General features: G+C 38.5%; 2 protein-coding genes across 4 annotated transcripts; one reads left to right on the forward strand and one right to left on the reverse strand.

The window, feature by feature from the left end:
• Nucleotides 1-2,440: 2,440 nt before the first annotated feature.
• On the reverse strand, nt 2,441-16,117 carry LOC104102451 (uncharacterized). Of its 3 annotated transcripts, XR_011414099.1 has the most exons (9): nt 15,800-16,117; nt 15,001-15,187; nt 14,238-14,335; nt 13,808-13,937; nt 7,135-7,352; nt 5,925-5,967; nt 4,033-4,283; nt 3,260-3,851; nt 2,441-2,833 (listed from the first exon to the last, which is right to left on the reverse strand). XR_011414099.1 is itself a non-coding variant. In XM_009610157.4 (8 exons), exons 1-8 carry the CDS (start codon nt 15,976-15,978, stop codon nt 3,431-3,433), a joined length of 1,503 nt encoding a protein of 500 aa, XP_009608452.1. In that variant the 5' UTR covers nt 15,979-16,117; the 3' UTR covers nt 3,165-3,430. The 3 variants fall into 3 exon arrangements, 2 of the variants coding, with proteins under 2 accessions (XP_009608452.1, XP_009608451.1); XM_009610157.4 differs by lacking the exon at nt 2,441-2,833 and having other exon boundaries at nt 3,165-3,851; nt 13,808-13,913; XM_009610156.4 differs by lacking the exon at nt 2,441-2,833 and having other exon boundaries at nt 3,165-3,851.
• Nucleotides 16,118-22,077: 5,960 nt separating this feature from the next.
• On the forward strand, nt 22,078-24,406 carry LOC104109835 (uncharacterized). Its single transcript, XM_009619203.4, has one exon. It carries the CDS (start codon nt 22,236-22,238, stop codon nt 24,267-24,269), a length of 2,034 nt encoding a protein of 677 aa, XP_009617498.1. The 5' UTR covers nt 22,078-22,235; the 3' UTR covers nt 24,270-24,406.
• Nucleotides 24,407-27,075: the final 2,669 nt, after the last annotated feature.

Raw genomic sequence — 27,075 nt, forward strand, 5'->3', positions numbered from 1 at the left:
TAATCATCCCTCTTATAGTGAAGGAATCCTACTTTGGATATAATTAAAATTACATAGTGGGAAATCCATGATAGATTAGTTTTTCCCTAATTCCCGCCGAGATTCTCTCCCTCAGTGCGACCGTAACGGCTCGTCTCTTAGCTCGATCTTGATCGGATTTGGTATTAGTCGATTTTCAGATTTAGAGATCGATATTAACTCGAGGCTTGATATCGACTCGGGCTCGATATTGGTCGGTCTCTGGCTCTTAGGCTCGATGACACCACCTCACATCATAGTTTGATTTGGACTCGAGCTCAGTAATGATTTCGAGTTCGGCATTCGATCGGTCCCAAAAATTTGAGCTCGGTAACCTGATTTCGAATCACATCCCCATATTATGAAGATGACATTCGGTCCATTATATTCGAATCTAGACTAGTCATACGAAGGTCGAAACCGATTTTGACTATATACACCCAATTTATCAAATACAAGTATTCAAATAAAAAAATTACAACTTCGTATATCGACTTAACACAAAGGATGCAAGTTTAAGTGGTAAGGAGCCATTCTCGGATATTGGAATTGAAACAGAACAAGTTGCCCATCCCTATCCTGTCCATACAAGAAATGGACAGGATAATGCAGTGTACCACCGTTACCTAACCTATGCTAACATCACTAGTGTCTGCCTTAACAGTTGTACCTTCCAACTTTTGGATGGTCTCTGCTCTCTTCTCTATGTCATCATCATCAGATCTTAACTGCTGCAACGTGTCATCTATAATGTATCCCCATGTCTTTTCCTGACGTGGCAGCTCCATTGGGATAATATGTCCTTTGACGTGTACGTCAACTTTCACTTGTCATAGCACATACTGTCACTATTTCATTTTACGTAAATGCATTTGACCGGACATAATTTTTAAAAATTAAATCAAAACCTGGATAGAGGGCAACACTTTTGTGATTACAAAATTACATCATTATAAAAAGCTTATAATTTAATTATAAAAAGGTTGTTTTTTCTTTAACAGATTAAGAAGGAAAAAGCATGAATATAATGAATCTAAGGGAGTAATTTTTCCTCATAAAAACAACGCCAAGCAGTACAAGTATGGGTTTGTAGTATTGCAAATAGTACCCTTTATTGCTTAGTTAGAACTTAGAAGAAAAAAAAAAGGAAAATTTGAAAAAGAACTACTTCGTAGCTGCAATGTAAATAAGGATGAAATGTAGTCTTGAAAATTTCATATTAATGTCATGCTTTTTTTTCTAAAGACACATAAATAGCTCAAGAACATTGGAAAGAAAAATCTGATCTGGAATACTTGGACATTCATTAAATCTACCTATAGGTTTACTCTCACGATAGGTTAATTTAACGAACGTCCAAGCACTTCAGATCAGATTTTTCTTTCCAATATTCTTGAGCTAATTTATGTGTCTTCAGAAAAAGAGAATAACATAACGATATAGTCAAATTTCTACGAATTCGAGAGCCTAATCAATATCAATTTTACGTATTGGAGAGCTTCATACTACGTAAGCGGCAAGAAGAACGTAATACCATTATACACCATCGAGTACAATAAATCAACGACGAGAATGATGCTTTCGAATGGGCTCGTGGATGCACAATTTGCACATACATAAAAATAAAAAGAAACTGGAATTTTCAGAAACCACTATTGTTTAATAGTTATTAATTTTTTATACCTATTATATACATAAGTACTTCCTATAACTACTATCAATAGTTACGGTAGTGCATTCGTTGTATTCGCGCTACTGTATTCATGACTATAGTAGCAAAAGTCGCCTAAAAACAAGGGGTTATAGTTGTACGCGACTGTATTCACATATATTCGCGCCATGTATTCATGAATACAACAGCAGTCACCTTAAAAATAGGTCTATCCAGCTGTCTAATAACGGAAATAGGATCAATTAGTATGATACATTCCTAATATAACTCAACAAAATCAATTCTAACACGCCTCATTATCAACTCAATTAATTAGAATGATTTTTCATACGTTAAACACAAACCTACTGCATGTATTCAGTTGTATATAATTATTGTATTTAAGGTGTTTCAATATTTGTTTTTTACTGTTGCATTCATTAGATTCAATGTTTGTATTTACTGTATTCACTATTTTGTATTCAGTGTATTCAAATGTATTTGTATTAACATTATTTTAGTTATTCCTAATACATGTTATTACTGTTGTATTCAGTATATTTCATTGGTTGTATTCACTGTATTTCTATTTGTATTCAGTGTATTTTACTGTGTTTTAAAATTAAATGTATTCACTATTTATATTTTGTTCTATTTCAATGTTTGTATTCAGTGTATTTCAATGTTTATATCATGTATTCATCCATATTGTAGGTACAGTATGTATGAATACAGGTGTATTAAAAAATACAAACCTTTGAAATACATAAATACAGGCCAAAAGACAATGTATCTATACAAAAATATAATGTATTTGAGTGAATTTATACAGAATATAATGTATTTGTATCATTGTATGTGACTTAATAGCAAAAAAGAGAAGAAAGTTCGCCAGATATGGCATTTTTCGGCCAAGCAAAATACTGTATACATTGTATTAAAACTAAAAATGGAGACGAACAATAACCCCCACCCACAAATCTTCTTCGGTGTAGAAAATATTGCAGTATCCGTCGTTCATGTTACAGCACCTGTACTCTACTCGGATTATTCCAACATCATTTTTGCTCCCGCGCAGTGGCCTTAGACTCGAAGCGACGAGCCCCTCCTTGCTATGGAGGAATCTGATTTTGAAGAAAAGGTCCGTCTTTCCCCTCTTTTTCCCTACAGTTTAGAAGTATTTTCAATTGAAATAACCCTAGAGGATTCGGCCAAAGAATTAACGATTAGAAGCAGGTTATTTTGCTCGAAGAAAGAGAAGAGAGAGAAAGAAGAAATTTTTTGTTGAGATTTTGAAAGAATCACGTGTTAATTGAAAGAGAGAAAAAACATAAATAGTGTATTTAACACCTCAATGGTAGTATATACCATAAATACCTACTTTGCTATAAAATATAAAAGGTAGCTATAGAAAATAATATTTTAAAATAGCTTTATTTTATAATAAATAGGGTATATACCTTTTGTAAAATTTCCAAAAAGAAACGAGACTAGATACATTGAAAGTCCAGAAGATGAATTTTTTAAGTGTAGCACCAGTAAGTAAAAATTCTGTCAGTATCAATCTCACAGTAACTTTCCATGTTTCACCTTTTATGTACACATTGCATCCACTTCCCCAGAGGACACTCTGATCCATTGGTGTTTGCCTCGACATATTGACAATTCTAATTGAAGCAAAGCAAGTCCAAAGAGTGGATTTTATTGAGAGTGCGAACAAAATGACGTATTGGAATTTGAGTTTTTTTTTGGGGGGGCCAGCTATGTTGAATCATTATCTGGCTCTTCTTCAGTATCACTCTGTGATTGAGGACCCCAAAATTTTGATTCGAGGATGCTTGAATCAGAAGAGGTGGGAACCATCGCATTGTTGAAGTCCCGAAAACACAAGGCGCTATGGTCTTCATCATTACACGCTGTAACTATTCTACATCCATCTACAGCCATTGCAGAACACCCAAAGCCTGGAGGGGAATCACATCGAGGGCAGCTAATGAAAGAACATGTTCGTCCACCACTCCCCGTCTCCCAAACATGTACTTCGAAATCCTCCAGCCCACCACTAACAATTTTGTAGGGATCCATGTGCAAGAGATTTACATTGCCTTTATGTCCGTCTAACTCCGCTACTGCTTCTCCCTTCTGTATGTCACATCCTTTTCTGACATCCCAGAGCATTGCTCTGACAACCATATTTGCATTAGCTTTTATCAATTATCTTCCAATTAAAACAGCAGTATAACACAAACCTAAGAGATACAGCGCAATAACGAAAACGACAATACCGATGCCCATTGATGCATTATGAAGCAACAACTTATCAAAGTCAAACCTGTAAGTTGGAAGAATCCTACCAGTCATACCTTTGAGCTAACCCTGTACAGATCAATGATTTCTCTGGCAACATTTGAAATGAATGTAATTCTTTTTTATGGTTCACTTTAAAGACTTGACGCATTGTTCTTATATCAATTGCAACAACCGAGGAACCAGCCGCAACATAGATCAGTGATTCATGACACTTCATTGCCTTAGGTGCGCCAGGCACAGTGCTCTTTCCCACACAGCATGAAGAGCGAACAGCTGATGAAGTAGAAGTGTCCCAAACCATCACCTGCCATGAGCAACTAAAGTTAAGGTCGAAAGCAACTATTGATTCTACACCAAGAAGCACAGAAGTTCCAAAAGAAAGTAAACTAAAGAGCTAATTAGTGGTTCAAGGATGCAACTTGTATGCGGATAATCATTGCAAATCAATCAAAACTTTGACAAAACTATATTCGTAAGTTGCTGCACTGCTTGTATCAGCCGCTTAAGCCTTTTCATTCACGCCACTTAAGCCTATTTTCACTTAAATGCTACGATGTTAAAAACAATTATTACTGAGAGTCTGAAAGATGTTTGTTTAAAGGGAATTGAAGTTTTTCTCTTTGTTAAATGCGCCATGGGAAATATAAAATGATAAATTTATTCTTCTGCAAAACTACTTTGAAAAAAGGTAAAAAGGGAACAAGGCGATATAGAAAAATGATGTCTTGTCTCTCAAAGGACTTGTGCAAACTAGATTCTGCAAATGAGATCACAGAAATATTAATACTTTCTAGGAGGGCCTGGAGTTCACTGTACATATTCACTTCAAAGTATGCGGACTAAGGAGGAGAATTTGCAATGTCATGGTTGATTATCAAGAAGGGGAGCCTTGGCGTAACCGGTAAAGTTGTTCCCACGTGACCAGGAGGTCACGGGTTCGAGCCGTGGAAATAGTCTCTTGCACAAATGTAGGATAAGGCTGCGTACAATAGACCCTTGTGGTCCGGCCCTTCCCCGGACCCCGCGTATAGCAGGAGCTTAGTGCACCGGGCTGCCTTTTTTATGGTTGATTATCAAACTTCAAGAAAAGAAATGATGCATCATTATGGAAGCCAACTCACTTGGTTTTAGAAGGGAAATATTGCGGGGAACACATCAAGTATCGGAATTTCTTGCAAGGCTTTACAAGTCATGCACGTGGGGAAAGCTGAGTTCAAAGGCAACCTTAGATTAACAGGAGACTATGCAAAAGAACAGAATAAGATGATCCCCTGAAGAGACAGCAGCATCTTGGCACACGACTAAGCTCAACTGCCCCTCATGCTTCTACTCTTCTAGAGATAAAAATGGAAAGCATTAGAAGCTTGCAGAAATTTTCAGTTACTTGGAAGAATTTTTTTCTCACCCCTTTTCCTTAACAACACAGAGTAGATTTTAACTACAAATGCTAAAAAGAGGGGTAGTAAACAAGAGAAGGAACTTCCTCATGGAATTTTCTCTTTCAATATAAAGTATGAGTTCTAAGTTAAGAGCTAATTCTGCTAATAAACAAGGGCTGCCGGGTGCACAAGGCATCCCGCAGGGTCCGGGGAAGGGCCACACCTCAATGGGTGTGACGTAGGCAGCCTACCCTATTGCAAGCATTAGGGGTTACTTCCAAGACTTGAATCCGTGACCGGGGATAACTTTACCGTTGCTCCAAAGCTCCCCTTAAGAGCTAATTCTGCTAATACTCAATAAAAAGTTTTTCCTACTAAATAACAAGAAAATTAATGTAAACAAACAAAAACATAATAATAACTCAAAAAGAGAATGTGCAAAATCTAGTAGTCAACAGAATCAAATAAAATGTCATGGGAAATTTTAGAACCACATTCAAATTTGGCACTGTTAATGTAGCTTGCTCATAAATCAAACTAAAGTGTCCCAACACAGATCACAATACCTTGGAGTTCCTTGATATGCTCACTAGAAGAGATGTCTTGTGCCTGAAACCAGAGAGATTCAGACAATAAGACAGTTGGGAAGAAGATAAAGCTCAAATTACAACCTCTTATAAGAAATTTAATGTTTCCATCAGAAAAACTAAGATTCACCAAGCTATAGGTTAGATTTCTCTCAATTCATATTCATAGCAAAGAATTTTGACTACCCCTGCACTGTGTGATCCAAATACTGAAGCAGCCAGCAGATCATCATAAAAAGAAAGAAGGAAACCAGAAGAAGGCAAGGTTTCTATCTACTTAATATGTTCAGTTACAAAGAATTGCTTTCTTGGGGTAAGTCTCTTGGTTATACAAGTTGCAAGAGAAATTGGTTTAATGTCCGTATGATTACAGATGAAAGAGAATCACAGGTATATCCTGGAAGTGCCAATGATACTGCAAGAGAAACAGTTCTAAATCATTCAGTTGGGTACTCACGTTTCTGGATTGCACGGTGCAAACGGTACTAACAGGAATGATAATAAACATTTCGAATAACTTACCAAAATATATTTGATGTATATAAATATCAGATCACGATAATTCAGCTTTGAAAATCACAGCAAGTATAGGTGTATTTTGGCTTTTGGGTGGAGTTGTCCAGGACTACTTCACTAAATCTTTTTGGGCTTTCAACAACTACTGGATCCCAGTTTATAAAAAATTAACATTAGATTTTAGCAAATCTCAACTAATACTGTACCTCCTCAGTATTCTATATTTTTCTCCTTTTTTTTTTTTTTTCGGAATAATGGTATCAATAAATATTCTCTTTTTGGAATATGTTTTCCCACTTTAAGAAATTTTAGAAAAAAGAATGTTCAAAATGCTTACACCTTATGATTGACCTTCACTGTTTGCCTGTAAGAACATCGTGGAGTAACTCAATATAGCATTTTAACTCAAATTAATAACAGATAGACGTGAAGCTAATGCAAGCTCCTGCTAGATTGCAATATCGTTTTGGAGATGCTCGTTTCTTGAAATCCATACACTAGAGATTCGGTTGCAACGATGCAGAGAGAGAAGAAACAATCCAGATTGTTAACCAAAAACTGGCATGTAGAGAACCAAATCTAGATGCCAATTTCCCAAGCAAGAAGTTTTGGCAGCACAACAGGATAATAATAAAGATAATTTGCAACAAATATCAGAGCAATTACATCATACCCAGCAACTGACATCAGCACTACAGGTTTCTCATGCCCGTAAAGTGTCGCCTTTAAAGCTTGTTGGCCGCGCTTACCACTAGAATCAAGGGACCATAATCGAACAGTTCCATCCAAACCACCGCTTGCAAGTATATTACTAGGACAATCACCCAACAATTTGTCTGAAAGTGTGGAAACTGAACCATTATGGCCTCTGAGACATCGTTGACAACGCCCCTAAAAATGAATCCCACAGGCAAAACTGAGAAAATGACAGGCAACATAGTTATTTAAGAGATCGGATACCCATATACAGAATCTAAAACGAACATAACCAGAAACTGATGCATGCTCATATGCATAGAACATGACATTCACCTAATTGGCATATTCTTTAGGTACCAACCATCATGAGAATTTAGGCTGTCCTAGCAGTCAAAATAATGTGCAGAACTCAACAGTTTCACTAATGGGAATCGGTATCATAAAGTAAACATACTTTTCGCAAAAAGAATGTGCAAAACATCAATAGTTCAACTGATGGGAATCTGGATCAGTTGAACCCTGTCGCGACACTACCTTAGAAAGAATCGCCGGAATCCGACACCCCACGCGCGGCAGAGCTCCGACCACCTCTAACCCACGCGCCGGCGCATGACGCCTCTCCAGGCCAGATCTCAACTTTTTTTCTTCAGACAGCCTCTTCGCGAGGCTGTTCCGACCCCACCCATCCACCAACCTCCAACTTCCGACCACTTTTGCTATTTTCCGGCGACGGAGGTGGCTTTTTCCGGCCAGATTTCACTCCCTCTCACTTTCTCTTCTTCAGTCAGTCTCCTAGCGAGGCTTTTGGTTTAGCTATGATGGACTCTACAGAGAGAAGCTCCTACTTCTCCCTAGAATCTAAAAAATTGAAAAACATGTCTTTCATCAAAGCTGCATCTTGGCCAGCCCTAGAACTTGGGGGAAGATGACAGCGAAAGCTTGACGTAGGGCAGGAGCCGCGCTTCTCGCTGTCCGAGGAGCACACTCTCAGGCGTAAAGGTTTCTTGGATTCTTGTTTGATTGGGTCTTTCTCCAAATGGGTTGATTCTCCAGAGGCTATTAGGAACTGGGCAGCAGAGGCATGGAACGTCAAGGACGGGCTGAAAATATCGCAACTGGGGAACACGCAATCTCTTTTGATTTGTCGACGAGTCTCAAACTTTAGAAATTCTTGTCAGAGGAAACAGGTGGTTCGATGGGAATTTCTTAAAGATAAACATATGGGTGGAGCACGATGGGTGTCTCGACCCTCGTTTCACTGGAGAAACATTGGTGATAAACATGGTGGGTCTCCCGGTGCATCTCTGGTGTCTTGACCTATTCAAGAAGGTTGGGGAAATCTGTGGGGGTTTTATTGATGTCACTTGCAGCTTACACGATCTCTCGCGAGTAAAGATTGTGGTGAGGAAAAGGGGCAGAATCCATGTCTCCACTGTGGTGGAAGATGGCTATTTGAGTTACAGGGTTTGGTTGAGCCCTGAATTTCGCCCTATATTTATGCATGTGATATTGGCGGAAGAAAAGGAAAGGTCAAATAGAAGGGAGGGAAGGGGAAATCAGTCTCTGAGGGGAGGGGAGGGCTCACCGGATCAGTGGACTAAGATGGAATCAGACGTTAGATCGAGAAGTGACGGGAGGTTTGAATTTGGGAGAAGAAGACAAAATTTTAACAGGAGGAAAAGACGTGAATGGGTTAGTGATGCGGGCTGGAAAGGCAGAATGGATTGGTCCTCTTTTAACTATCATAGGGTCGGGCAAGATTTCAGCAAGTATAGGCCCGGGCCTCCACACATGGGCCCAGCAACTTTTCCCAATTCTATTAGAATTGATCCAAAGGGGCCCAGATTATATCAAGCTGCGTCCGATAAGGCTCCTAAACATATGGGAGCAGTCACTCCTCCTTCTGCCAATGATGCCTCACACAGTGGTATTTCTTCACCAAGCACTAGTGACATGCGCCCCTCTTCGGCCACTACTCCAAGGGCAGCACCGGCTAAAGCTAGTGGTGTTATTCCACGGCTCCCCACCTCTGATGGACCCAGCTCGATCGCCCCCTCATCTCCCCCTGTGCTTAGTTGTGCTGAGGTTACAATACAATCTCCTTCCTCTTCTGGGGAGATTGTTGCGCTTGCCCCAATTGATGTCAGTGGCGGGCCAGTAATACCAGTTAATATGCCGCCAAGGGCTCCATCACGATACACTGCCAGAGAGGCATTAATCTCAGAGGTTGGTGCCTCTCAAGGAAACGACGAGATCCACCCAGCATCCAGAGTTCCTATTGCTAGCAATGCTATAGTCTTGCATTCCTCCGATAGGGGCAAGGAAAAGGTAATTACAGAAGACGCATGTCCAATTTCGTCACGGATTGGAGAAGGGGATATGTCCTTCTGGATGGAGGATAAACTATTAAACTTTGGGAAGTTCTTAGGTGTTTCTTTTGAAGGGAAGGAAGATAGGGTGCTAGAACTGTTGAGGGAGATTGAGCAACAACCTTGTTACGAAGGCGCAGGGAGGGAGTTAGGTAAAGGTGTTAAGCAAAATAACATAGGGGATGTAGTGGTGTATCAGAGAAGGGGTCGAGTGTGTGACGGGGAGAAAGAAACCTCGGCTGGGGGGGGTGGGGAAATAGGGGCTATTGTTGCTTATGGAAGTTAAGATCCTTTCATGGAATGTCAGGGGGATGAATTACCCAAACAAAAGGGCCATCATCAAAGTGGGAGTTAAGGAGTGGGGTGCCAACCTAGTTTGTTTTCAGGAGACCAAAATGGAAGTTTTGTCGGATGCGATCGTGATAAGTGTTTGGGAAGGTAGTTGGGTGAAATATGAATGGGTCCCAGCAGCGGGAAGTGACGGGGGCATTCTACTTATGTGGGATGATAGAAGCTTGGAGGTAAAGGAGATTAGGAAGAGAGTTTTTTCCTTAGCAGCTCTCGTCAAAGATAGAGTGAGTGGGGTGGAGTGGGGTTTTGCGGGAGTGTACGGGCCGGTAGGGGAAGGGTCCAAGGTGTCTTTCTGGGAGGAACTGGCCAATATTATGGGGGAATGGGATATTCCATGGGTTCCAGGGGGAGACTTTAACACTATTAGATTCCCAGAGGAGAGATTAGGGTGCAATTTGATTTCGAGGGCCATGGAGGAGTTTTCTAACTTCATCAATGATCACTTTCTCATTGATCTTCCTCTGTCAGGGGAAAGGTTTACTTGGGCCAGGGCGGAGGATTCCAACTCAAGGTCTAGACTCGATAGATTTCTGATATCGGCCTCCTGGGATGAGCTGGTGCTGAATGTGTTGCAGATCCCTTTACCTAGGCTGACTTCGGATCATTTGCCTATCTTGCTAGATGGATGCAGAGGGAGGGGGGTGCGTGCTCCCTTCCGATTCGAGAAAATGTGGTTGAAAGTGCCAGGATTTTGTGACAAAGTGAAAGAATGGTGGACCAGCTACGGGGTATCAGGGTCACCCTCATTCTGTCTGTCGAAGAAACTCAAATTGCTCAAGGGAGATATTGTTAGGTGGAATAAGGAGGTCTTCGAGAGGGTGGAGGTCAAAATGAGGGAGCTTATGCATGAATTGGGGGAATTAGAGAGAGAGGAAGGGGCGAGGGAGCTAGATGAATCTGAGAAAGTGAGATTGGGGAGGTTAAGAGTGAAATAGTCGAGTTAGCAATAGCTCAGGAGACTAGTTGGCGACAAAAATCAAGGGCGCTCTGGTTAAAGGAGGGGGATTCGAATACCAAGTTTTTCCACAGGGTTGCGGTTGCAAATCGAAGGAGAAACTTCATAGAGTCCTTAGTTGTAGATGGGGTGAGGATTGAGGGAGAAGAGGAGGTAAAAGGGGCGATAGTGGGGTTTTATGAGAACTTATATAAAGAGAAAGTTAGCTGGAGGCCTACTTTGGGGGGAATAGAGTTCAACCACATAGGGGAGGGAGACAGTGAGCGGCTAGAAAGAGCTTTCGAGGAGGAGGAGGAGCACGATGTTGTGTCGAGTTGTGCTGGTGATAAGGCCCTCGGGCCTGATGGTTTCTCCCTGGCCTTCTTCCAGCTCTGTTGAGACACCATTAAGGGGGAGTTGATGGAAACCATCGAATACTTCCGCGTGAATGGTGCTTTCGAGAGAAGCATCAATGCTTCTTTTATTACCATTGTGCCTAAGAAAGAAGGCGCATCTTGTATCAGAGACTACAGGCCTATCAGTCTAGTGGGGAGCATTTACAAGATTATTTCTAAAGTGCTCTCCAACAGACTCAAAAAAGTTCTTGACGTGTCTGTTTCGTCCCCCCAGAATGCGTTTGTGGAAGGTAGGCAGATCCTGGATGCTGCTCTGGTGGCAAATGAACTTGTAGACTCCAGAAGGAAAAATAGAGAACCCGGCTTACTGTGCAAGTTGGACCTTGAGAAGACTTTCGACCATGTCAATTGGGAGTTCCTGGACTTCATTATGAAGCGGATGGGGTTTGGGGAAAGATGGAGGGGATGGATCAAATTATGCATTTCCTCAGTCAGATTCTCTGTCCTGGTTAATGGTAGCCCGTGTGGTTTCTTTGTCAGCTCCAGGGGGCTCAGGCAAGGTGACCCCCTATCCCCATACTATTCATTTTAGTGATGGATGCTCTGAGTAAAATGATGGATCGTGCGGCGAGTAGAGGCTTCTTGAGAGGATTCTCAGCTCCAATCGGGGTGCTCAGTGCCCGAAGGGTCTCTCATTTGTTTTTTGCGGATGACACCCTGGTTTACTGTGATGCCGATATGGATCAGTTGACCTGCCTGAAGCAGGTACTACAGTGGTTTCAGATAGTATCAGGACTCAAAATCAACCTCGGTAAGTGAGATTTTCCCGGTGGGTGAGGTTGCCAACATTGATGCTTTGTCTCATGTTCTCGGATGCAAGTTGGGCTCTCTTCCCACTACTTACCTGGGTCTACCATTGGGCACTTTGCAAAAGGATACTACGGTTTGGAATCCAGTTATTGAAAGGGTTGAAAAACGATTAGCAGGCTGGCAAAAACGGTACTTGTCAAAAGGCGGTAAGGAAGTGCTTATCAAAAGCACTTTGTCGAGTATCCCTACCTATTACTTACCCTGTTGCAAGCACCTGTGAGCATCACAGAAAAACTAGAGCGGCTTCAAAGGAATTTTCTTTGGGATGCGGCAGATGGTACTAGAAAGTTTCATCTAGTGAATTGGCAGACAGTCACTTCCCCAAGGAAGTGGGGTGGACTTGGAGTAAAAGATCTCAGGGTATTCAACAGAGCTTTGATAGGGAAGTGGTTGTGGAGATTCGGGGTAGAAGAGCATGCTCTATGGAGTGAGGTCATAGCAGAAAAGTACGATTCCACGGGAGGGGGTTGGAGGACCAAGGCAATCACAGCACCGTTCGGGTGTGGCATGTGGAGGAACATCATGAAGAACTGGGAAGCTTTCTATGGCAACATCACTTACATGGTGGGAGATGGAAGGAGAATCAGCTTTTGGAATCACAGGTGGTATGGAGAGGCTACTTTGAGGGTCTCTTTCCCCCAATTGATGGTCCAACAAATTCGCTAGGAGCATGAAGATGGGACCTCTCTTTTAGAAGGAACATGCAAGATTGGGAGATTGCGGAGCTCCAAAATTTGTTTGCACTGCTATACGGGAAAGACATGCCCCATCCATCTTACGATTCTTGGAGATGGGGGTTGCGTGGCGATGGCTTGTTCACCGTAAAGTCCTTTTACCAGAGTATGTTGGTGAGAGAGGAAGCTACTTTTCCATACTCATCGATCTGGATTCCTAAGGCGCCCACGAAGGTGTGCTTCTTTGCATGGCTAGCAGCGAGGGGAGTGATCTTGACATCTGAAAATCTGCGAAAGAGAGGAATTACACATGTTAGTTGGTGCTACATGTATAAAAGCTCAGGGAAGAAGTTGATCATCTTATGTTGCATTGCCCTGTGTCCTGGGGTTTGTGGGGGGCAATCCTAAATCTTTTTGGTGTTCAATGGGTGATGCCAAACACTGTAAAGGAAATGCTATATAGCTGGGCCGGTTTCCGTAGAAGAAGCAAGCAAAAGGCGTGGAAGTTCGTCTCGTTAGCTCTCATGTGGTTAGTCTGGAGAGAGAGAAATAGGAGAGTTTTTTAGGGGATTGAGTCTTCGTTTTCACATCTTAAGAATAGTCTTTTATCTTTGATCGCTTTTTGGTGCACACATATAGCCCCTACTTATGTAGAAGATTGGGCGTCATTTGTAAAGAATCATGTTCTGATGTAAATTCTCTACTTTTTTGTATACTTCTTGTATGCGGGAGTTTTCTCTCCCTTTTGATTAATACAATTTACCTTATCAAAAAAAAAATGCATCAGATGAATAATCTATTTCTTTCTTTTGCAATAGGGAAAAGATATTCAGCAAAGAATATTGAATAAAACAGTAAGTACGACAACTCCATGATATAGTGAGAACAAAACTTAAAATTAATAATAATAAGTTTCAAGAGATTTAACTAAAAGAATTTGCAGATTAGAACGTCACAGACAGGAAAATATTTGATTACGAGTTTCATAAGCTCATTAGGTTCAATAACTCACGAGACACAGGAGACAGGACAAACACAAGTATTCACGCAAACATCAAAGGAACTAAAAGTCATCTTGAGTTATTTAGACTACCTTCCACCATAGCCGAATTGAATGGTCAAAGCTTGAGGTTACCAAAAGATTGTCATTTTTCTGTGTCTTGATACCATACAGGCATGTCTCTTCAAATGGAATTAATCTGCAGTTAGTAGGATTATGGCTACTGCTACACATATTAAAAAGAAATGTCAAACTAAGACATAACATATTTGTAAGGGAAGTAAACAAGTACTGAATCAGCTATTCCAGAACTGTTCATTTACATCCTTCAAGTCTATCTTGGATGAAGTATGAAGTCCATAACATTCTCCAAAGATGTTCACTCTATAGCTTCCCAAGAATATTTCCTATCTTGAAGCAGAGATGAGTTCAACAATCCATCTACTTTGCTTCTTAATTTCACAGTGCTAACTCTCAAATCTCACTTGGACAGCAGAAAAAGAAAATATAAAGCAACTCTAACCTCATAGAAGTAATTCTGGCGGTGTGATCACTGAGTGTGACATATGGATCATTTCCATCCAAAAAATTGTCAATGTTCACTATATGGACTGAAGAGCCCTGCATACAAGTTATTAACAAAAATCATGTCATAAAATAGTAATAAATATGATTGAATATTCTATCAACTCGATTCCAGAAAATAAGGATTACAACCACCGGTCTAAGGTCCACATTGCAATTGATGGCAAATTTCTAAGATAATGTATTCAAGCAATAGCTAATTGTAATCCTCTACGTGCACACACAACCACCAAGATGCACCAGTGTTATCAAAGGTGAAAAACGCAAAAAAGCTCTAAGATCTATTAGTGCTTTAAGCGCAAAGCGCAAATAAAGCGTGGGCATTAATGAAGAAAGGCGCAAATAGAGAAAAACTACAAATATGTATCTGTCGTCCAAGACTAATATCAATAAGTATGAGTACCAAATATAAGGACAAAGAAATTGAAGAAAATTTACGATATAGTAAAATATCAATTGCTTAGTGTCGTCTCTTCAGAATTACGCTCATTAGCAAGGAAAAGTATGTCTTAGAGCCTTGATGAAAACACTGAAGCGCCCGCTAAGCGAGGCGAAGCGCTCAACATGTTTTAAGCCTGGCTTTAGGGCTTAAGCGCGCCTTTGATAACACTGAGATGCACTTTGTAAGAGCTTTTGAGTTCTATGACAGGAATAGCTAATTGTATTGTGACAGGAATTTGAAGAAATGGTAGACATACTACCTGAGAAAATATGATATTGTCTTTGTCAAGATGCAGATTTTCATGAGGTTTTGCCTCGGTAGCAAACTCTACAACAATAGGGTCAATGAACTTGAATTGCAGCACATCACTACGCCTGGCAAGGTATGCTTCCCTGGCAGTTGATGTATGAGGAAAGCTAGAAGGTACTATTGGAGACCACTGCTGTCTGAAGAACATGAGCTTAGTACTAATCTCTAAGAAACTGGCAAGCAATGAAATACTAGAAGCAGAGAAGATAATCTGTTGATAACAGACCAAACAGTCACAATTTCCAGTCATAGCTACTTTTAAAATATTTTCGAGAGTCCTTTTCAAAATTAGCTTCCTTAAAAGAAAAAGGTCTATTTCTAGATATTCTTTAGCTTCCAATGCAAACTACTTTAGTGTTAATTATTCAGAAACCACAACTCCCAATATCTAAGAAGATCTCTCTTTTTTATCAGTACTCAGAAAATAAATTTGGCAAATATGTAAGAAGATATATGATTTAGAGATACCCCACGTAGTTAAAAGTTGCTCTACATCACCAAAGTTTAGCAGTAGCTTTAATTTTCAATTCAGTTTTTGAGTTAAACATTAATAACTACCCTCCTCGAAAGAGTTAAATAGTGCTGATTTCTCTTCAATTAGATGGACAATAGTGCTGCTAGGCTCATTTACATTTACACCGCAGATTCTCAAATAGGGATGCATAATTGCTACCAATATTATAAAGATTGTATCTTTATCCAGCCGCTATCAAATAATAAACAAGGGTTTAATTAGAAGAAAGTATAACCTGAAAAGGGATTGCCAAATAGAGTCAGAATAGGCAGCTCTTTGAAGGTATTTACAAGATATAGCTATGTTTGACAGGTCTTGAATATTCAAGTAAGTTGCACAGTGAACCAATGCGTCCATGTCAAGGTCAGTTATGCTTGTCGAGCTATTTTGAGTCGCCGGTGAAGTGTCCCCCATTTTTGGAGTCTCTCTGTTCAAACCCTAAAATCACAAATGAATGACGAACTGTGTGAGAAAGTTCTAGAATTGTAAAATGGAAGAGGAGCTATTTTGAAGAGGAAGCCGATATGTGACGGAAATGTAATTCAATCCCGTAAAACGTCGAATTTCTTTTTGTATTATCTTATTTTGAATTTTTGATTCACTTCTAAAATAAAGGAAAATTAAAACTTAACAAACTAACAAGTTGGAGTTTATATTACTACAAAGTATTAGGACAGGAAAATCACATACCGAATTATATTTACATCTATGTACACTAAAATCAAATTCCAAAAATTAGATAACTGAAATATAAACATTTGTTTTCTTTCAAAACAATGTAATGTATTTATATTAAAACTTGACCTATCAAATTTTTGAAAAGTAAAGCAATCTCAACCAAAAGAATATTTGAGAAATAACGAAGGTTAAAAATTAGATGTATACAATATGTATTAATTTCCAAAATTTTCAGAATTTACAAAATCAATTTCATAAAATTGTTATATATAATATTTTTTTATTATTATCACAAAGATGATATCTTTAACTTTTGTTTCCAGCCAAATAATACAAAATGGAACGGCTTGCAAGACTGCAAGTAGTAATTAATTTTTGTTATGAAAATAATTATATTATGGATGTCTATTTATTACTTCGCTATAGATAATTTTCCTAAAAAAAATTATCCGTTTGTTACTCTATTGAAGTTTATCTAGAAGCAGTTGATGCAAGCAGGTTGCAAGCAACTCAATGAAATGATTTGCGGCAACTTCTTAATTAAACAAGCAGGTTGCAAGCAACTCATGCAGACAACTTACAAGCAACTCAAGAAAAGTCTCGCAGCTGCTTCCTAAAAAGCCTCGTGACTGCTTCCTTTCTTCTATAAATAGAGAATTTTTTAGTTCATTATGTACAACAATTTGAAGTTGAATAATATATCAATCTCTCTTTGTACTTGTCTTCGATTTCATTACTTTACAGTCTTTATTTTATAACACGTTATCAGCACGAGACTCTATCATTTTGAGCACTTACTTCGAATTTAATTTCTATTTCAATGTTCATCTCCGATGTAAGGCGACACTCTTATGTCCGTGGTTAGATCTTGTTCATTCTGAGCATCATAAGGCAGATTATATTTCTTGAGGTGGTGAGTTTTTCTTCTTAACAGTAGTAATGTAGATATCACTTACGTCTGGAGAAGTCAAATTTGTGTAAAGTAATTTGAGCCTTTTGCTTATATTTGGTTTAATATCTTTATCATCAATTGCTTGGTTATGTGCTACGTATACGGTACCTATTTTGGTTTTTGTTTTCATCATAATTACTATCTTAATAAATGATTACAAAGTGGATAACATTAGTAGATTCACTTAAACTCCAGCAGAGTTTGCAAGAAATATACAACCATCAGAAGTGGTTATGTTTCGTATATCTCATTGTAACTAAATTTTGTTAACCACCGGAAGTGGTATATACCTATGACCGCCAGAATTGATTATTTAGGCTTTCGATTGTTACAATTAAAGATAAGTTAGAGAAATATTTTCTATATTACATGTACGCCTCGATTTGCCCCTGACATAGTAAATATTTTAAAAGAGGTTGAAGCATCACAATTTGATGTGATTAATGCGCGTTCAGATAATTATGTTTGATTTCCTGAAGAATGAGAATTTTTGATAAATATAATCCACTCCCTATAGTAAATGTGATAATATTAATAAAGCTTGTAAATCTAAACGCTCTTTTAATGTAAATATATTACAATTCACCTCCATAAGAGGTAATATGATTGAGAGAATATATATTCAATATTTTGTATTTTAAATTTGCTCCTGAAGTAGTAAAATAATTGAATTTTTCTCCCGAAGTAGAAAAATATTATGAAACTGTGTTTTTCTGTGCTTAAACAAAAGAATGAGCTATTCAAAGTTATTTTTGAAGTACATTTTCATTCCCCTGAGAGAATAAAGAAATACCACAACTCACCCCCTGGAGAGGTAGAGTAATAGAGGATATAAACATTATTTTTGTGGCATAAAGATCATTGCCACACGTACCTATTGTACATAAAACATCTTGAATATTTTTATTAAGTATCATTCTAAGGCAAAAGTATCCTTGTAGAATGCTTTCTACTACAACCATATTAATATATTATGGTTAGTTATTCAGTTCCCCGAAGGAAATAACAACTCATGTATATTTCCCTGAAAGATGTAATGACTATGTGGTTGCCGATTTGATATATAATATTCAGATGTTAATGGCGTTTCTCCCCGAATGAAATATTTTTCACAAAGTTGATAATAAAAATATTGAAATTCTTGATTTATGACATTTATAAAATTAGAATTGTCTTTATATTTTTTATTTGGTTATGATTTTCCCTCGTGATACCATAAGTGTATGAGCAATATTTGATAGTACAAAATGTATCAAAAACTCATGGAGAATTAACTGTTTGTCTAGAAGACACGTGACACCAGTAGTGTCCGAATAATATTAGATTGTGGATAATAAATGAAGGCTCTCGAAGAGCTTATATACAAATATGTCATTCATATTATATGATTATGGTCAAAACATATATTGTAGTAAACCCGAAGTTTACTGATACAGATGGCTATCATATTGATACTACAAATGATTGGAATATTGAAAATCTTCATGTTTTCACAATCATAGGGGGTAAAATAATATATATATGAGAAGTTACCCGTCTTATTCTTCAATTTGTACTACATCATGTATTACAGTAAACCGGAAATTTACTAATGCAAAAGCAGTCACAATAAACCAGAAGTTTTACTGAGGCAAAAGTAGCTACTGTAAACCAGAAATATATTGATACAAAAGTAGCTACAGTAAATTTAAAGTTTACTAATGCAAAAGTTTATGTCATAGTAAACCAGAAGTTTACTTAGAGATAGCATGTTTCATGATAAACTTGAAGTTTTCATTTACCATTTTTAAATGAGCTAGTTGAGAATTTAGATAATCAAATAATGATGAACTAGAAGATTCTTCAAGAATTCTCTTGTGTTGCTTGTTCTCATAATAAATTGATTATACCAGCTAAAGTTGGGACTAAAACCCACGAATTATGAAATATATAAAAGGTGAATATGAGCCCATTTACCTATCATGTAAACCACTTATACATGCATATATGAGATGGTTACATGTGTGTTTATTGTCAACCTGCAGTTTGGCATTTGAAATTGCTTTTCTCAATTAAGAGCATAATTTTCAGATTATGAAATCAAGATAGTTCATCTTGATGATGTTGGTTTATATCCAAGCTAGTTTAGCATTGAATACCTTCTATTAATGGCTAAACTGTTGCTTATGAGAACAAAGCCTCATGTGTTTGTCTAAGATTTTCTAAATTGCATACATCAACACTTGTATGCATCAGACCAACAAAGTATGATAAGTCCTCTCCTCACAATTGGTTTAGGATCAGAAACCAAATATTTTTACTATCTAATAACCTTTGATGTATGGTATATGATTAATTTCTCTACCACAATGCACAAAGATATGTTTCCCAAAGAAGATTGGAGATATGTGTTAGTTTTTCTAACATTTGGGGGATGGAATAAACAGCTGAAAGATATGCTATATGAATTGAATTATCATTAATATGATCCTCGCTTAGAAGATAATTCAAGTCAAATGCCAGAAGCATTTGTTGATCCAAAATTAAATATCATATTTCAGTTGCTAATGCTCCTATTAAAATTAAAGTCCCTGAAGGATAAAGTTTATTGCACGCATGAAGCGTAGTAAACATATCGGTTCCAAAGGTAACAATCCTTGAAAAGGATAGGAGCAAATGATCAAAATGATCATAATGAGGAGGAAATGAGCCATAGAAAAGCCTACGACATAACATTTCATGAAACTCCAGAAGAAGTTCATGTACCTGAAAATAAAGAAAGTGATAAGATCTCAACAAGTTATGTCACTTGCGAACCGATACAAAATGATCGATGATGATATATTTGATATAATATAGTTCATAATATTGCAAAAGATTGTGAGGATCAGACATGTAGTCCAGATACCTGAAGATGTCATGCCATCTAAATGCAAGTCATAACCTATATGACTCATTTGATCAAATTTATATAAAGATCCATGAAGCATTTAAAAAGCTCGAAGCATATAGTTCAAAGTATCGTGAAATGTACTCAATTAGATTACAAAGATCTTTGTATGGTTTAAATCAATTTGGGTGCATGTGATATAATCGCCTCAGTGCATATTTGCTGAATTAAGGTTATGTAAATGATGGCATTTGTCCATGCATTTTTACAAAGAAAACAACAGCATAGTTTGTTATATTTATTGTTTATGTTAATGGCATAAATCTCATAGGAACTCTAGAAGAGCTCCAAAGGGAAAAACTTTTTCTTAGTCTGTAAATTGAATATTTAGCAAACGGGATCTTTATCCATCAATCTATCTATACAGAAAATGTCTTAAAACGCTTTTACATGGACAAAGCGCAGCTATTTAAGTACACCAAATGGGTGTTCGATCACTTGAAGTGAATAAGGATCAGTTCTGACCCCTAGAAGGGGATGAGGAACTCCTTGGTCCTGAAATACTATGCCTCAGTACAATTGGTGTACTTATGTATCTTGCTAATGCTAACAAAGGCGGTACATATCATATTGGTTATGCAGATGCAGGTTATTTATCCGATCCCCATAAAGTTCGATCTCAAATCGGGTACGTGTTTATACGTGGAGGTACTATCATATCATGGTGCTTCACAAAGCAATTTATTGCTGCTACTTCTTCAAATCACGCTGAGATAATAGTTATTAATGAATCAAGTAGGGAATGCGTATGGTTGAGATATGTGATTCATTTTATTTGAGAAAAATATGGGTTGGAATGTGATAAAGAACCCACAATATTATACTAAGACAATACTACATGCATATCCCAATTAAATGGATGATTTATAAAAGGAGATAGAACGAAGCACATTTTATCAAAATTATTCTACACACATGATCTTCAGAAAATAGTGACTTCGATGTGCAATAAAAATCGTTCAAGTGACAATCCAGCAGATTTGTTCACTTTGCCAACTTCAACTTTTGAGAAGATGGTATACAAAATTGAAATACGGAGACTCAAGTATTTGTAACAAGGTTTTCATCATGGGAGTGAAATACGCATTGTACTCTTTTTCCTTACTAAGGGTTTTCCCATGGGGTTTTCCTTGTAAGGTTTTTAATGAGGCAAATAGAAATGCGTATTACTAAATATGTGTACTCTTTTTCCTTCACTAAGATTTTTTCCACTGGGTTTTTCCTAGTTAACGAGGCACGATATCTTTTAATGAAAATCCAAGGGGGAGTGTTATGAAAATAATTATATTATGGATATCCATTTATTACTCCGCTATAGATAATCTTCTTGAAGAAGATTATTCGTTTGGTACTCTATTGAAGTTTATCTAGAAGCAGCTGATGCAAGCAGGTTGCAAGCAACTCAATGAAATGATTTGCAGAAACTTGTTAATTAAACAGGCAGGTTGCAAGCAACTCATGCAGACAGCTTACAAGCAACTCAAGAAAAGTCTCGTAGCTGCTTCCTAAAAAGCCTCGCACCTGCTTCCTTTTTTCTATAAATAGAGAATTTTTCAGTTCATTATGTACAACAATTTGAAGTTGAATAATATATCAATCTCTCGTTGTACTTGTTTTCGATTTCTTTACTCTACAGTCTTTATTTTATACTACTTTCGTTTCAGTTTATGTGAACTTATTTCCTTTTTGGTTCGTTTCAAAAAGAATGACCCATTTCTAAATTTAGAAACAATTTTGCTTAAACTTACAATTCTACCCTTAATAAGAAGCTTTTATAACCATACAAATACTCTGCGCCCCTTTTTGAATTTTTTAGAACCACAAATTCCAAAAATATTTATTTTTTCTTAAATTTCATGCCCATTTTTTCTTAAACTCCGTGTTTAGTGAAACATCTTCAATTAAATTGTAACGGAGGGAGTAACAATTTTGACTTCCAGCACGGGATTATGTTTTTTCCGTCCCCAAAAAAACAAAGGAAAAAGAATTGAGTTATTGACCAGCTTCGCAGTTGCACTCAGTCCTTCACTCCCAATTCCGTTAGTCAACTCACATCGCATTTTGCTCAAACCTCAAACCCTATCCCCACCGGGATCCTACAACTCCGACAACATGCCTCCGACCACTGCCATCGCCGCCGTCCTTCTCCTCCTTCAACTCTTCTTCATCACAACCACCATCTCCGCCCCAATCGTGGGACTAGACTCCTTCCTCGCTCAACAATCCCGGGTTGACCCGACTGCCACAAACGATTCATTCCTCTCCCTTCCTTCTTCCATCAAAAAACACCTCTCCCACCCCTCCTTAAACAACCCAACCACCCCTTCTTCCCTCCTCTCGTTCCAACTCTCCGTCCCCATCACCGTCAAGCTCGTCGGCTCCAACTTCTCGTCCTCTTCCAAATCTCAGCTCTCTTCATTTCTCAGCTCAGCAATTTCTTCCGATCAGTTCCACGTCATCACCCCTTTCTCTTATCAACCATCTCATCATCTCTCTATTTCCCATTCCCTTCACCTTGACGTGTCACATTCTTCTAATTCCCTTTCTTCACGTTTATCTGAAACCCTCAAAACTCACCTCTCTACCGTCCCTTCATCTTTCAGATCCGTGCTCGCCGCCGTCCCGCACGAGATCATCGATGAAATAATTAAACAGGACTATGAAAAAGAGAAACCAATTAATGGGATTTACATTTATATTCTCAATTTGGGCTCCCAGTCAAAACCCTATGCTTACAGCTACACTCCTGGAGATCCGTCCCCGGCTTTCACTAAGTGTTTGGGCACTGTATGGACCGGAAAAGATCGGTATTTGTGGATTGATTTGGGGGCTGGCCCGGTTGATTATGGGCCTGCGTTGTCCGGCGATGGCGTGCTGCCACGTGGCGAGTTTCATCCGTTTGCTTCGTTGCACGGCCGCCCCAAGTCCCAAAAGGCACTGCTTTCGGATTTGGCGTCTTTGGTTTGGAGTGCTTATCAGGTTCTTCTTGTGCCCTCTTTGCGAATTCCTGTCCCGTTTGAGAATTCGTTAATTGTTGAGTTTATACATATACATAGTAATTCGGATAATAAGGATAGTTTTGGGTTAGATTGGAAGTTGATAGAGAGGAATTTCATGGATGAAGTAAATGAAAATGGGTTGTTGTTTGGTGATCAATCTTTGAGATTTAAGAAGTATGAGGTGAATTTAGCAGAGTGTCCTATTTGTTCTTTTGCCATTTCGAGGGCTGCTACTTCGTATACTTCTAGGTACTTGTTTGATAATTATACTCTGATTGTCAGTGAGTACCTGGACTCGAAGCGTTTACACCAGACATTGTCTGAATCGGCTGAGGAGTTTAGGAAGGTTGCTAAGCTTCCTGAGGAGGACTTTGCTGGAAGGATTCTTCCGGTTTATGTTTTTGATTTGGACGTTAATACGATTCTGTTGCTTGATCGTTATCATCAGTCCGTGGCCTTTAAGGATATGGTTATTGCAGTCAGGACGAAGAGTACGCAGACTGTGAGTGATTATAGTTGTAACGGGCGTCATGTGTTTACACAGTCTCGCGAGTTGGAGAGACCCCTTGTAGGTTCCATCTTACAGAGCATGTGGGGTGTTTCCCCGACACATATGGTATGGAGCCCGAGACATAACAGTACTCTAGTTGACTATACGTGGAGTGTTGGGCAGACACCATTTGGCCCATTTTCGGAGGTTTCTTCCTTGTCGTTTGTCCAGAAGGATGCTGCGAGGAGAAATGTGTTGCTGACATCGTTGAACTATAGTATTACTAGTGCTCTTGAGGTTCTTGGATCCATTGCTGCACATGGCGGGGAGAGAAAGCTTCTGAAGCATAATCAGCTTACTGAGTTCATGCAGCGGTGGAACTTGTTCAAGTACAAGCTAGACAAGGCAGTTTCAGCGCTATCACATTTTGACTTCGAAATGGCTCTGTATTACATGAGGTCGTCGGATCATGATATTTATGCCATTCATTCTCTTGTTTACCATGCTTCTCAAGAGCTGGAAGCGTCGCTAGACTGTTTCAAGGACCCACCATTTCCCTGGGCATCAGTTTCTATGACTGCTGGAGTTATAATTTTCCTTTTGTATGTTTGGGTAAAAAGAGATAAGTTCTTTTCCAACAAGCGAAAACAATTTTGATATTTTTTCAAGCGCTGGAGTTTGTAAGATCTGAGCTGATACAACACCTGTATCTATGAGTAGTATGCTGGCTGTAAGCTCTGAAATTAGAATTTGTTTTGTTAAGAAAAGGTACTGCAGTTTAAATTAGCACAGAACATCTTGATTATTGTGTGGATTTCTTAGGAGTGTCAGGATCATGCTTGCCAATTGGATCATGCTTACTCCCATGTATAATTGATTTTCCGACAAGGAAGAGTTTTAATTTTTTTCATGTGAATTAGCTCCAACAATGGGTTAGGAATACAAAAGATCACTAATTTGAATTTGAATAAGAGAGAAATATATGGAGTTGATGATCAGTGTTTTGATCTGTTGTGAACTATGTCTAAATTATGGAAAATGATTTATCATAGACTATCAATTTCATAGCATACTATTTCTCTATCAAAAATCTCTATGATAATTCTTAGATTCTCTCTTTTTCATAGAAATGATAATTTGCCTTCTATTTTCTCAGCTCCTCATCTGGTATATAATGTGTGTAGGCTCACCTTCTCTTCTTTTGAGTACCCCTTATATGAATACCAATGAGAAAATAGTGAAAACCAGGAAAATTTGAGACATACGAATTGAATGTAATGACTATCAACATTTCCTCCATTTGTCCTGCTTTGATATTCCTATTTTGCTTCCCGATGATCATGTTATGAACGTAGTTAACATTTGGGAGGGCATGGATGGAAACTTAGAAACTTATTTGTGGGACCCAGGTTAGAAACATATGAGGTATGGGGAATTAATAAATAGCAGTACCTTAGACCAAATAGCTATTGTTAAGTAAAGGGTCTTAGTCCTCTCTTCCCCAATTCTTAGTCTAGCTTCTCATCCCCTTCACTGGTTATCTCCTATCTTACTTAGCTTATTCATTTGCATTTCCATTAATGTTGTTCTACTTCCTTGAGTTGTAATCCTTAGTTACTACCATCAATATAATCTATATTTTGGAGTTGTTACATTGGTGCTTTCATTGAGAGTCAAACTCAATACTGTCCCTATAGTGTCACAATCAGCTATGGTGTCTCCCTTTCCTGCTCTAAGCCTTCTTTCGAAGTCATCCACATTTGACTCGACCTATGAAAATGGAAACTCGAAGGCGGACCATATGTTCTATAAATTGCCAGTGCAGTATGAAACTGTAGATTCCTTGACATTGATTACTGGCATTAATAGTGAGACTGAAAATCTTGAAGATATAGAAGCACCTCAAATTGGGAATGCAAAATCAGTAGAGGTAGTGGAATTGGTACATGAACCTTCTGCCACAATTGATGATCAGGTGTTCGACGAAATTTTACACGACGCAGTGAGCTCCAACATTCACGATCTTAATGCTATTGTCCATGAGGGAGAGGACTCTGTTACTACAGTATCCAAGGTGTACGACGATAGCTTCTGCGCAAATGCCAGCTTCCAAACCAAGTTACATAGTGAGGTGTTTGATGATACGACCGGAACTAATTCTAGGGAGGAAGAAAATTCCCCGAGATACTACTGAAGCTCAGATGTTTGACAAATCTCGTCAATGGGATACATTAGATCTTCTGGTTTTTACTAGCCAGGGAATTGTGCTGTCGAATGCGAGTGTGAGATTTACTGTAATAGAATTTTCATTTGATGGTACACTATGGTTTGACACACTTCCATGTTTGCTTAATTCTCTTGAAGATACTGGTGGGGTTAATCAAAATCAGGTGTCACTTTACCTTGACTTTGGCTCACACAGATGCAATTGGGTTGATACTGGGCAAGAATGCAATCTTCCAGGATTCTTGTTGTCTAAATCCAGAGAGCGTGCTTGGGAGCAGAAAATAGTGAGAGGGCTCCAGGTATTAGCTGAATGTTACTCCAAGCAATCACCACATATTCTGCTCGATAAAGCTACTAGAGTCTTGTTTGCTCTGTTTGGTCTAGTTCATAAAGCAAGGCCTGCTTCGCTGTATATTATCTTTGATCCTGGTCCTTATGTTGATTATCCCAGATTTCCCACGTTAGCCGTCTTCATAGTAGCAAACAACCATAGTGACTGCATTTGCTCTACATGCTTGAACGACGCGACTTCACTTCATTTTGTTATATGGATTGTTGTGACTTTCTTGTGGTCATCCTTGTCTGTTAAAAGCTGAAGAACTGCTTGCAAAGGATAACAATAGAATTCTTGTTCTCTACTATACACTTTCATTTTGAACCTGATGGTAGCTTGGAGTTTGATTTGCCTATGACGCAACTAAAAGAGCTTGTCAATGTATACCACTTTATTGTGAGCCAGGAGCATCCACATGTTGCTTCCTTGCTGCAGATCCAAGTGTTCGATGGAGCTTATGGCGGAACAGTTGTACATGATTGTGTAGATGAATACTTTAGTGACTATAACGAGACAATTGGTGGGGAATGCACTACTTATAATGTTCTTGCCTCAAATCTTGAGGACAAGATCCATAAGAATACGAAGCAACACAAGGTCCTTGAATTTGTGCGCACCATACAAGCTGTATGTGTTATTCTCGGCATGGACTTCTTTAGTACTATCACTATAATTCGCTCAAGCTTGAATGACCCTACTCCAATCACAGAATCTATTCACTAACACATTGTCAAGTTTGGGATTTACATTTATTCTGACTAAGAGCTTTCGGAAGAAATTTCCACATGAGGAGGAGTACTGGTGTACCGTGGTTAATCAACCAAATTTTTACAGTGACATCTTCATTTTGGCTGGAATCCAGTTGATACATAAGAATATATCCCCTCTTTTTTATCCCAATAA

This window comes from Nicotiana tomentosiformis, chromosome 2 (genome assembly GCF_000390325.3).
Source record: "Nicotiana tomentosiformis chromosome 2, ASM39032v3, whole genome shotgun sequence".
In the NCBI taxonomy this organism is placed as follows: domain Eukaryota; kingdom Viridiplantae; phylum Streptophyta; class Magnoliopsida; order Solanales; family Solanaceae; genus Nicotiana; species Nicotiana tomentosiformis.